At 35.2% G+C, this 12,817-nt stretch overlaps 1 protein-coding gene across 6 annotated transcripts in view; it reads left to right on the top strand.

The window, feature by feature from the left end:
• MYNN (myoneurin) overlaps positions 1-12,817 on the top strand; it is a 41,049-nt gene that overhangs the window by 1,966 nt on the left and 26,266 nt on the right. For 4 of the 6 annotated variants that reach the window (XR_004285422.1, XR_004285419.1, XR_004285423.1 and 1 more), the window contains exons 3-7: positions 4,615-5,408; positions 6,147-6,306; positions 9,047-9,225; positions 10,109-10,192; positions 11,206-11,292. Coding sequence is in view for 2 of the 6 variants with exons in the window: in XM_032341598.1 (XP_032197489.1) it covers positions 4,615-5,408; positions 6,147-6,306; positions 9,047-9,225; positions 10,109-10,192; positions 11,206-11,292 (1,304 nt within the window). In the remaining 4 variants the exon portion in view is untranslated. Of the gene's footprint in view, positions 1-4,614; positions 5,409-6,146; positions 6,307-9,046; positions 9,226-10,108; positions 10,193-11,205; positions 11,293-12,795 lie in introns of all 6 variants that reach the window. The other 2 variants (XR_004285424.1, XM_032341614.1) reach the window with 2 other exon arrangements.

Raw genomic sequence — 12,817 nt, 5'->3', positions numbered from 1 at the left:
AGTATTACTGATTTGGGGTGAACAGACTGCATTTCTTAAGCACAAAAGGCACAGGCGTTAATAAGATTAAAGCCTTGTTTCTGACACATTTGATTTATCTACTGAAATAAAGCCTGTGATTTCAGTTATGAAAACATGAGGAACATATACAATGAATTCTAAGTGAATTCCAGTTTCTTTGGTCTTTATGTACCTCTGCTCTTCTCCCTCTCTCACTCTGTCCCCTACCTCTTATGGTGGTGGAGGTAAGGGAGTATAGATGAAGAAAGAAGGATAAGCCTCTGTTCATTTGGTAATACTCCCATTTCTAACCATAGATAGCAATGTGCAGGACCTCTTCCTGATCTTGTTTCAGGAAAATAATTTCCTTGGAGCGTAAATGGCAGTGGTTCCTGTTATCTCTGTAAAGCTATCAGTGCTAATGCTTAAATCAGATCTGAGGTGCTAGAATGCTTTTTTGAAATGTTTAATGCTCTCACTGCACTAACAAGAAGTAGATTCTGAGGAATTTGATAATGTAGGTGCTGTGTGTCTCCCATGCATAGTGAACTACATAATTAGTTTAATACTAATGCATTTATTAGTTGTGGAGGGAAATGTGGAGGTGGAAGAGAAACCTATCAAATTACTCCTGTTTTCTTTATCTCTTATGAAAGTGTGAACATGACTAGATCATAATCTGACATGAAAAGATTATGGGCTTTAGAGTTAGGTCTATCCTGTCAGTCACTGTCTCTGAGCAAGATGCAACCTCTGAGGGCCTCAGTTTCCCCATCTATAAAAGTGAGATGGTAATAACTACCTTGGTGTTACTGTAAAGATCAAGGATTTACTTGAAGGCCCTCCTCCTGATGAATATTAGTTTCATTTATCTACCCTTTTCTACTCTCCTCTTCCTTTAACTCCACAATTTTTGGAGAATTAGGAAAGAAGCCAAAAGGAAACACCTGAAATTCTGCCACCCACTGATAATCATTGTTAACATTTCGATTAAATATTCATTCATTCTTTTCTAGATGATCTCTCTCTATATATATACACATAACACAGTAAGCAGAATCCTTCTCTCTGTTTTACACTGCAGCTTATTCTTTAAAAAGCTAGAAGCAGGATGTTCCTTAATCCTTTTGAAAAGAAAACATTTGTACTGTTTGGAATTATTTTTAAATTTTGGGGTGATGACATCTTTGAGTCAGTTCTATATGAATTGATTAAAGGAACAGACCAGTGTCATAGATTAACCCACATGACAGATTATTTAAATTTACTGAATAGTTGACTCTACAGGTGCCTCTTACTTAAATATTTAGAATATGTAATATAAAATAACCATAAAACTAGTGAATTTGGGTTGATCTTCAATTTAGTAGTTTCCCTTTCTCAATTAACTTTTCCAGAACAATCTTGAATTGATTTGAACACACTGAAGAGCATCTTACTTTGAGCCTTCATGCAAAGGACTAATGTGAAAAGAGCTAGATTTTTGCTCTTGGCAAATGGATAGAGATCTATAGATATTGTAGTATATGTTTGAAGATCTGAGTGATTTATGACACTAGTTAATTTTTAATTTCAAATTAAGATTTTTTGGTACATACCTTTCCTGGGAACTAGTTGTTTGAGCCCAGCCACAGATGCGAGAAGGCTTACATCAAAAGTAGAAAGTCTGTATATAACTTAGTGATTAAATTTAGTGGAAAAAAAAATAAAGAATTAAGTGGACTCATGAGCCAGATTTCCTTGATCAAATCGTAGTTCTAAAACACTGTGATCTTGTACAAGTTAGCTTTTTTTTGGACCTCTTAGCCTTCATTTGTATGTAAAATGAATTATTACGGATTGCATAGACATGTCCTAAGAATTAAATGAACTGTTCATGTAAAGTGTTTAGCCATATATCTGGCACTGTGTAGTTAAATGACTTTCAGTGACTGTTTAAAAGATGAAAGCAAGTTTGCAAGCACTGTAACTTCATGCTTGTAAACAAAAGCAGTTATTGATGTGAACAGATGCTGATTGGTTCTCTTAACCGTAACTGAGATGATAGGCTCTCTATGAAATAGATGAATAATTGGTATGAAATACTGTATCCGTACTGAACAATTAATGTGCCACTCAGTGCTAATTTGTATTGGGCTTAAATGCTACCAGACCTTGTTATGTGTTTGGTGGTTCATTTTATGGAACACTAAGTCACAATTATAATTGGAGGCCTTAGTATAATGAGTGATAAATTTGGTTTTGTTCTAGTGGTATTTCTCATTTATTATAATTTAATAATAGACTGTAACAAAATTAATAAACATGCTTAAGGAAAAGCATAACATTTTTAGAAAGTGTTAATGCTACTGTATATGTGGCAAAAACAAAATACTTTGTATAAAAGATGAACAAGATTGTGTTTATATTTGGAGCATTTGTGCTTTATCTTTGCAAATAGAGAATTAACTTCATTATAAAGATCATTTGTTATATATTCCAAAATTATAACTGAGGGACATAAGAAGTCTTTAGGTAATGTTTTCTTATCTAGGGAAAAGACTCCATTTGCAAGTAGGTTATATTCCAAGAGTTTATAGTATGTTTAGGAACTCAGGGCATATTTTCCCAGAAAATAAAATGTTCCCTAAACTTGTGATTAGGTTTCCAAACTGGCCTATCAACCTACTTAATCTGTAATGAGCTGAAAAATGATTATATATATAACGAAAGGCAATTTTTAAAAAGCCAGTGTAATGTTAAATTAAAAAAGAAGAAACAGGGACACCCAGGTCCTGGAACTGAGCTCTACATTGGGCTCTTTGCTCAGCAGGGAGCCTGCTTTTGCCTGCCTCTCCTGCTTGTTCTCACTCTCTGACAAATTTCTTAAATAAAAAAAAAAAAAAGAAGAAGAAACATACAGGTGGCACTTGAAAGAAAGAAGTTTTCATTAGATGATGAGAAAATGGATAGAGATCTATAGATATTGTAGTATATGTTCGAAGACCTGAGTGATTTATGACACTAGTTAATTTTTAATTTCAAATTTTACTCTTTTTTTAAAGATGTATTAATAGCACTATATATTAATCAGCTGTGACTAAAACCGTTTTCTGGTTTATACGTATAATGAAGAGGGGACAGGGAAAATACATTTTTTTCTGAAGAGTTTAATATTATTTGGGGGAAATGGCAAGTAGTAAGTTTGCTTGGAGGGTGTGTTTCTGTGTGTGTATGTATATTTATTTGCAGATACTTAAAAGGGTCATATTTTTATATTAGTAGTTACTCAATTCTCAGATTTTTTTTTTTAAGATTTTATTTATTTATTTGACAGAGCTCACAAGCAGGCAGAGAGGCAGGCGGTGGGGGAGGGGGTGGTGAAGCAGGCTTGCCGCTGAGCAAAGAGCCCAATGCAGGGCTCAACCCAGGACCCTGGGATCATGACCTGAGTCGAAGGCAGAGGCCTTAACCCACTGAGCCACCCAGGTGCCCCAACTCTCAAATTTTTTTTAAATGAAGGTTTTGTTTATTTATTTGAGGGATGGAAGGAGAGAGCACAGAGGAAGAGGGAGAAGCAGGCTCCCTGCTGAGCAGGGAGCCATATGTGGGGCTCTCTTCCAGGTTCTCAGGATCATGACCTGAGCTGAAGGCAGACATTTAACCAACTGAGCCACCCAGGCACCCCTCAACTCTCAGATTTTATAGCTAAGAAAATCAAAGTGCCTAAATGTCCTGACCGTGATGAATTCACCTTGTAATGCCAGAGCCAGTACTAGAGTAATCAAACAATTTTTCTTTGCAATATAAACTTCTGAAGGGCAGGGACTATCTGCTATTTCTAAATATCCCTCTTAGTGGACCACACATGATAGATGCTTAGTAAATATTGATTGGAATGTTGAACTGGGTGAACTTAAGTCTTTTTATATAATTCTAGTAATGACAGACTCTCCAACTAACATGAGTTGAGTCACACACACACACGAGGATTGTTAGAGCTGAGTGCATTCTAAATCCTTGTTCCTTCCAAGTATAATCAGTAAACCAGCAGCATTGGCATCACCAGCAGGTATATTAGAAACGCAGACACTTAGGTCCCACCACAGACCTCCCCACAGAATCTGAATCTACATTTAACAAGATACCTGGGTGACTCACAGGCATGAGAAAGTTTCAGAAGCACAGTTAAGGTCCCTCACAGGGGAGCATAGAAAGATGACAGGAAGTAATTTTTTAGACTCGCTGTTGTCAGTCCACAAAAGATGGTTGTATCTGAATAGGCCTCAGGATGAATGGGAGGAGGCAATAAGTTGCCAACAGCTACTTTTTGTGTTGCCAGTATTTTTTAAAACACACAGTTATTATTTAACATCTTATTTTCTCATAGTGGTACATAATGTAGTATGTAACGAATTGTTTACATCTTTTCAAGTTGCAAAACTGGAGATTTTTGCCTACATGTTATTCTGAATGAGTGAATGAATTTTTGTAAATTTGTTCTTTTAGTTATGCCTTTTTCATCATTTTGCTGCATTAGGTTTTTAAAAGACATTGAAATTTATGTGCAGCTCTGTTTTCACAAATAGCTTTTCTTTGTTCAGAATATTGTCATTTAGCCTTGTTTCCTTACAGTTGGAATGTTAAAGAAATTCACCAGGCTGCTGACTATCTCAAGGTGGAAGAGGTGGTCACTAAATGTAAAATAAAGATGGAAGATTTTGCTTTTATTGCTAATCCTTCTTCTACAGAGATATCTAGTATTACTGGAAACATTGAATTGAATCAACAGACTTGTCTCCTTACTTTACGAGATTATAACAGTCGGGAAAAATCAGAACTGTCTACAGATTTAGTTCAGGCCAATCCTAAACAAGGGGCTTTAGCAAAGAAGTCATCTCAAACTAAAAAGAAGAAGAAGGCCTTCAACTCCCAGAAAACAGGACAGAATAAAACAGTGCAATATCCCAGTGACATTTTAGAGAACGCGTCTGTTGAATTATTCTTAGATGCAAATAAAGTATCCACACCTGTAATAGATCAAGTTTCACAAAGAAATGATAATTCAGAACTCGAGTTGACGTCAGTTGTGGAAAATACTTTTCCAGCACAAGATATTGTGCAGACTGTTACAGTGAAACGGAAACGTGGAAAATCACAACCCAACTGTGCTCTAAAGGAACACTCTATGTCTAACATAGCCAGTGTCAAGAATTCTTACGAGCTGGAGAGCTCTGGGGAAGAGCTGGATCAGAGGTATTCCAAGGCCAAGCCAATGTGTAACACATGTGGGAAAATGTTCTCAGAAGCCAGCAGCTTGAGAAGGCATATGAGAATACATAAAGGAGTTAAACCTTATGTCTGCCACTTGTGTGGAAAGGCATTTACCCAGTGTAACCAGCTGAAAACGCATGTAAGAACTCATACAGGTAAGACTGGTTTGTGGGAGATAAAATTGCTTTTATATTGAAATAACATCTTTGTACAGAACATATTAATAAGCAGTGTTGACTGTTTTTGACCAACATTTGGTATATACTTGCATTCACAAATGCATGTTAGATTGTTGAAAATTTATTTGTAATTGTGACCAAGTATTTAATGGTTATTTGTTTTATTGCTGCTGATCACTCTGAAGTCCTAATGTTTGAGGTCTTTGTGCCATTTTCTCTCATAGTTACAATAAACACAAACTTGATTCTAGCAGGCTAAGTATTTAACAAACAGATTAAGAGAACTGATAAAGAGAAAAAGTAGTTACAACTCAGGACAATTCTCAGACTTCGCCAACCATCTTACCTTCTGCTTCCTAGAGTGTCAACTTCTGAACATGTTTCTTAGAATTACACACACATTCATTCCTCAGCCTCTGTGTTAACCTTTGTCAGTACACTTAGATTTGTACATTTTAAGATTCAATGTGTATTTCTCTCATTGATCACCTTTCACTATTATAAAATGAGAACACTGATTTCTTTTAATTCTACTAATGTTTTCAATAGACAATCCGGAAAAAAATCCCATTTGTTTTTTTTACTTCTAGCAGTTAACATTTTCTGAATACTGAAAATAGTACTGTTGATGAACTCTTTTGAAAGCTTATGTGGTTCAAGCAGCTCAAACAATATCTCCTTTTAAATATAAATTTTATTTGCTTGTTCTTTTAGGTGAGAAGCCATACAAATGTGAATTGTGTGATAAAGGATTTGCTCAGAAATGCCAGCTGGTCTTCCATAGTCGTATGCATCATGGTGAGGAAAAACCTTATAAATGTGATGTATGCAATTTACAGTTTGCAACTTCTAGCAATCTCAAGATTCATGCAAGGTAAAAAACAAAACAATGAGTTGTTTGGTCTTTGAGTCTGTTATTCACCATAGTCTTTGGAATAGCCTACTTTATTAGCACTCAGGACAGAGTTCTAATTGTGGCTCCACCATTAAATTTTCTTAACATAGTCAAGGAACCAGAAGGAAGCCATAGTGACTGGAGAGGAATAAATAAGGGAGAGACATAAGATTAGAATGGTGATAGGGCATCTAGATTGTATAAGATTTTGTAGGTCATTATAAAGCTTTTACTCTTGAGATTGAAAAGTAAGTAATATATCTTGTTTACATTTGACGGATATGACTCTGGCTGCAATATTAGAAAAAGAATGTAAGATTGCAAGAATGGGAGCAAAGTTACCAGTTAAGAAGCTATAGATAAAATCCAAGTCAGAGTGATAATGATATAGGCCAAAGTGGTAACTGTGGAAGAGATAAGTAATTGTCAGATTCTAGACATACCTTTAAAGGTAGAACAACAGATTTTGCTGCAGATTGGATGTTGGGTATGAAAGGAGGAAAGAAGAGTGGAATCAAAGATAATTCTGAGGCTTACAGACCCAAGCCTTAGATAGAATTAATATTAACTGAAATGGAAATTCGTGGATAGAGCAGTTTAAGAGGGACTGGAGATCCAAACATGTTAAATTTGAGGTGATTATTAGACATCTGAATGGAGATATACATTGGTTATGTAAATCTGTAGCTCAGGGGACTGGTTTGAGCTGAAGGTACAAATTTGGGCGTCTTCAGTGTATTGATAGTATTTAGGGCTATAACATGAATGAGGTCACCAGGGGAATGAATGTGGATAGAAAAGATACCAGAGGACTGAGTCAGAGTCACCTAGAGGTGACTAGGAAGGAACAGCCAGTCTGGGAGGAAAACCAAGAGTAGACTTCCCTGGAATCCAAGTGAAGGAAATTATTCCAGAAGGGAGCAGTCAGCTCTGTCAAATTCTGATGATAGGGAGGTAAAGACTAAGAATTCAGTTGAAGTTAGTAGAGAGGTCAGCAGTGCTCTTAACAAAAGCAATGTTAGCAGAGACTAGTAGAGAATAGTAGATAAGAAAATGGAAACAGTTGGAGACTCAAATTTTTGATAAAGGGGAGCAGAGAAATGGAGGAGCAAAAGAGGTCAGGGGTCTTTTTTTTTTTTTTTAAAGATTGAAGACTTCAGTATATTTATGCTGTGATACAATGGGATGGGAAAACTGAATGGTGGAGGAAAATACAGGAGTGATACTGAGTAGGAATGGGGGATAGGATAGTATCTTCATTATGCAAATAGGAGTAGTTGAGTTCAGATGAACGGTCACCTTCATGTTAGAGTTAAGAAAAGAACAGCAAATACATGAGTACCTCTATAGGTGGAGAGTTGGGATGGTGGAAATTTTCTTCTGATTGCTTAAACTTTCTCAGTAAAACAGGAAGCAAGGACATCGGCTAAGGATGAGGATGGGTAAGGAGGTGCTGGAGGTTTAAGGAAAGAGTTTTAAAGAGTGAGTGAGTGGCGGCTGGGCGGTTCCGTTGTTAAGTGATTGCCTTCAGCTCAGGTCATGATCTTGGGGTGCTGGAATTGAGATCTGCTGCTTCTCCCTCTCCCATTCCCCATGCTTGTGTTCCCTCTTTAACTCTGTCAAATAAATAAATAAAATCTATTAAAAAAAAAAAAGGCATGAATGGACAAGTGAAAATAATTGCCTGTGGTATTAGGGGCATACTTGACAACCATATAAAGATGATGACAATTTTTTTTATTAACATATATAATGTATTATTTGCCCCAGGGGTACAGGTCTGTGAATCATCAGGCTTACACAATTCACAGCACTCAACATAGCACATACCCTCCCCAATGTCCATAACCCAGCCACCCTATCTGTCCCCCACCCAGTTTGTTTCCTAAGAGTCTCTTATGGTTTGTCTCCCTCCCCGGTCCCATCCTGTTTCATTTTTTTCCCCTCCCTACCCCCCAAGACTCTGCTGTGCCTCTCAAATTCCTTATATCAGGGAGATCATATGATAATTGTCTTTCTTTGATTGACTTATTTTACTTAACATAATACCCTTTAGTTCATCCATGTCGTTGCAAATGGCAGGACTTCAGATTTTTTGATGGCTACATAGTATTCTATTGTGTGTATATATATATACACCACATCTTCTTTATCCATTCATCTGTTGATGGACATCTAGGCTCTTTTCATAGTTTGGCTATTGTGGACATTGCTGCTATGAACATTTGGGTGCACATGCCCCTTCGGATCACTACATTTGTATCTTTGGGGTAAATACCCAGTAGTATGATTGCTGGGTCGTAGGGTAGCTCTATTTTCAACTTTTTGAGGAACCTCCATACTGTTTTCCAGAGTGGCTGCACCAGCTTGCATTCCCACCAACAGCGTGGGAGGGTTCCCCTTTCTCCGCGTCCTCACCAACATCTGTCATTTCCTGACTTGTTTTCCTGACTTATTTAGCCATTCTGACTGGTTTGAGGTAATACCTCATTGCTTGGCACAATTTTTTGTTAACTAATTTTAGAACAGGTTTTTTGATAACAACCAAAACATTTATTTTTGACAGTTTACATTGAAACTATTAATTTTAAATAGTATTTTTGGTCTGTTAAGATGAAATAAAATACTGCGTGAAAACTGTTTGAAAGATGTTTATTGCAGAGACTGGCCCAAATTGTTTTACTTACCAGCCTATAACTTTATATTTATTTATGAATAGGAAGCATAGTGGAGAGAAGCCATATGTCTGTGATAGGTGCGGACAGAGATTTGCTCAAGCCAGCACACTGACCTATCATGTTCGTAGGCATACTGGAGAAAAGCCTTATGTGTGTGATACTTGTGGGAAGGCATTTGCTGTCTCTAGTTCTCTTATCACTCATTCTCGAAAACATACAGGTAAGAATTTGACAGATGTTTAAAATAAGGAAAAGCTGTAAATAAAAGAAAGAAAAAGGGAAATTGAGCCCTTAAGGAAAATAGATTATAGACTTTGTGTTGTATATCTGTTGCGTTTGTGCTTGTTGAAGCTTTTTGTGTTTGTGGTTTTCACATAAATACTAGCTATTAAAGCAGATTTATTTTTTAGAGTAATAATGGTGGTTGGAATTTTTTTTAACATTTAACTTGTGTACATTAAAATCAGATAGTTTTGACAGTATATAAACTTGAGTTATATTTTATGACCTTAGAAAAACTCCTTAGCCTCTGTTTTACTTTTCTTGGGTAAAACTGTAGAGTGAAATTATGGGGTGAGGGTGGGTTTAGGTAGAACATAGATTTTTATGACTTCTTAGGACTTTTCCTATGCAGACATTCTATGATTTGCAAATTAAATGGATACTTCAGAGGCAGAGTATCAGTTTTGAAGCAAATCATACTCCAAGTTTATTTTCAGTTTTGATAGGGTACCTTTAAAAACAGATCTTTCCTAAATAATCTTACTCTTCTTAATATAGTAGATAGCAAGAATGAAAGTAATGGATTGATGAATTTTTAATCATATGTTTGTAATCATATAAAAATTGAACTTCTTGCCCAACTCTAGTCTACTGGAAGAATTTTGCAGAAATCAAGTTTTATTATATGAAAAGCATCAGGTTACATGAACAGTGTAAAATAATTACTAATGTTCATCTAAGTAGGTTCACACTGAAGATACCTCTAAAATACAATATATAAAGAGGTTTTAATTTAAATTCAGGTTACTTTAGATTATTGTAATTGATAAATATTATATTGGTATAGTACACCACTTCGCTATCTTTTATTTTCCATCTAGGTGAAAAACCATACATATGTGGTATTTGTGGGAAAAGTTTTATTTCCTCAGGAGAGCTCAACAAACACTTTCGATCCCATACAGGTCTGTGTTTAGGGAGAACGTATTATTTTTGGTTCTCTCTAATTTCTTTTTATGTAAACCTTGACTTTTAAACCATTATGGACTATATGGTATCTAGTCATAGTCTACCTATAGTAATGTATAAATATTAACTTTACTTGCTTTGGGTTTTTTTTTTTAGTTATTTGAAGTAGTATTAATTAAATTTGGTCTAGAATTGTATAGACTTTCTAATATGCCAGATAATAATAGTTTTTAGATTAATTTGGATTAAGTTGCACAGGTATACCAAGAAATGAAAAGGAATAGATAATATCAAGATAATATATTTTCTTATCAAATAGCGTTCAGTAAGCAAGTTTTCAGAATGAACTTTAGCATTGACATGTTTTTTGTAATAGTATTGTGTAGTATGAAGAAAATATGGAACAAATTAAAGGAAAATGCCATTTTGAAATGAAGTCAAAAGTGAAAATATACTGTTGTGATTTTTTATTTTTAAAATTATTCCTCACGATTCCTATCTAGAGTAATGTGAGCACCTAGTAGACATTTAATAAGCATCTATTTTCTCACGCTTTTTGTTTATAAAGCATTGAACAGTTGTTATTTCAGAGGAATTACAATTTTGTAGCATTTTATTCTGTCACCGTTTTTAAAGGATTTTCTAATTTGTAAGCTGCCAGAAAGCAGAAACCATAATTACACTTTTTTCCCTTAGCTGTTCCTCTTAGGGTCTGGCAGATAACTCGCACTCACTAAATGTCTAATAGAATTAAAAGCGTAATTAAATTTCTGTTAATAAACATGCTCCATTTTCCCAGAAATGGGGATGCTTTGTGTAATAAAGTAAAGGAGTGCCTAGTATGTATAGAAGTTTTCATTTCACTGTATTATAACCAAGTGATTAAAAAGATCATTTAAAACTAAATTTAAACAGTATAGTAGTGTTTGCACTTTGTTCATAGGCATTGATATTTTTGTCTTAGCAGCTTCTAAGATATTGAGCTTAAACTTTTTAACTTGCTTTTCAGGAGAAAGGCCATTTATCTGCGAATTATGTGGAAATTCTTACACAGATATTAAAAATTTAAAGAAGCACAAAACAAAAGTCCATTCCGGTAAATGTTTGTGTTTTATAAAAATTTGGTGCTCTCATATTGGTGCTATTCCTAAAATTTTGAGATGCACATTTTGACAGCTTAAATTAGGTATATATTTTTGAAAATTAGGTATACCCATATTAGGAAGGGAGCTTCATAATTTGTAGATAAGTTCACTAAGAATTTCTTTCCATATTGACCTTCTAATAAACAATACTTGAGATATTTCCTCTTAAAAACCTGATTTATGGAGTTTCAAGAGTGAAAGAATATAAAAAACATATATATATGTATGTATCACTATTCTCCATACTAGAGTCTGGGTTACCTGGGAATTACTATAGTTATGTGAAGAAAAGGGCATCATGAGCCCTAATCCAGAGACCTATAAGAAGGAATATAATAGAAAGATATAAATAGGGGAATAGGTAGCCCCAAATTGTTACATAGAAATGGAAGGACAGACTATAAAACTTTAAGTCTGTTGCTTAAAATAAATCTTTGAAAAAGTTTTACTGTGTTTGTCATGATTAGAAACAAAATACTAGGCTTCTTCAGTGTATAGAGATGTTAACAAGTCTGATAGTGAATAGAAATATAATAAGGATTAAGTCAGTAACTTCTGAAAACTGCAGTGTTGTTAATTGAACAAACACAAAATGCCTCTACCTCCAAAGTACACATTACTGCAAGATACATGAAGTTGAAGAAGGCACATTCTTAGTCCTCAAAGAATTTGCAGTCTAGTGTAGGAGACCAAAAGCTAAATAACTGATTACAAGATAAAATGTAGGGTATTACAGAGATACAAAAGTGTCAAAGAAGAGATAAAGTCTTTCTGTGGTAAGTTTTGGAAAGGCTTAATTCTAGGGAACTTGAAGGTTGAAGGATGGAGATAGGAAAAAGAGCATTTGTCTCAGGCAGAGAGAGCATTGTAAGGGGAGTCGTTGGGAAGTGCAGGTTACATTCTTGGCTGGTTGAACTGAAGAGTGGTTTGGCAAGAACAGAGAAGTACAGTTTTATGAAAGTTAATAGGCAGTTTTGTCTAATGAAGACCGGGAGATTGAAATCATGTAAGTACTTTGGAGTGACAGGAGTATGATAAAGCTGATGGAAAATTTGAAGTCAAAAGTGTATCATGGTCAGGGTGATAATCACTCCCTAAGTGGAGCTAAATTTCTCACTTCTGGAAATAAACAAAAGTGCCATACCTCTGAACTTGAACTCAGAGAATAGTATGAACTAATTAATACGTTCAGCAAACAAATTTATTATGTATATAGCACTGTTATTAAGTACTTTTAAGGAATTAGAGAAGCATAACTTGATCTATACCCTTAAGGAATTTATAGTCTGGTTGAGAATTCAGGGCATACTGAAGTAGAATGATCAGTAGCAGTAAGAGAGATATCGCAAGGTGGCACATGAAAAATTGACAAGCGAGTGATAAAATAGATAACAGCTCACCCTAGTCTAGAACAGTTAAGTCCATTTTAATTTCAAGTTTGTGCTTGAACCTAGGCTTGAGGCCCCTATTGGATTT

This window comes from Mustela erminea, chromosome 1 (assembly GCF_009829155.1).
Source record: "Mustela erminea isolate mMusErm1 chromosome 1, mMusErm1.Pri, whole genome shotgun sequence".
In the NCBI taxonomy this organism is placed as follows: Eukaryota; Metazoa; Chordata; class Mammalia; order Carnivora; family Mustelidae; genus Mustela; species Mustela erminea.
Note: the sequence above shows the minus strand (reverse complement) of the source record. Positions and strands in the feature narration are given on the sequence as shown.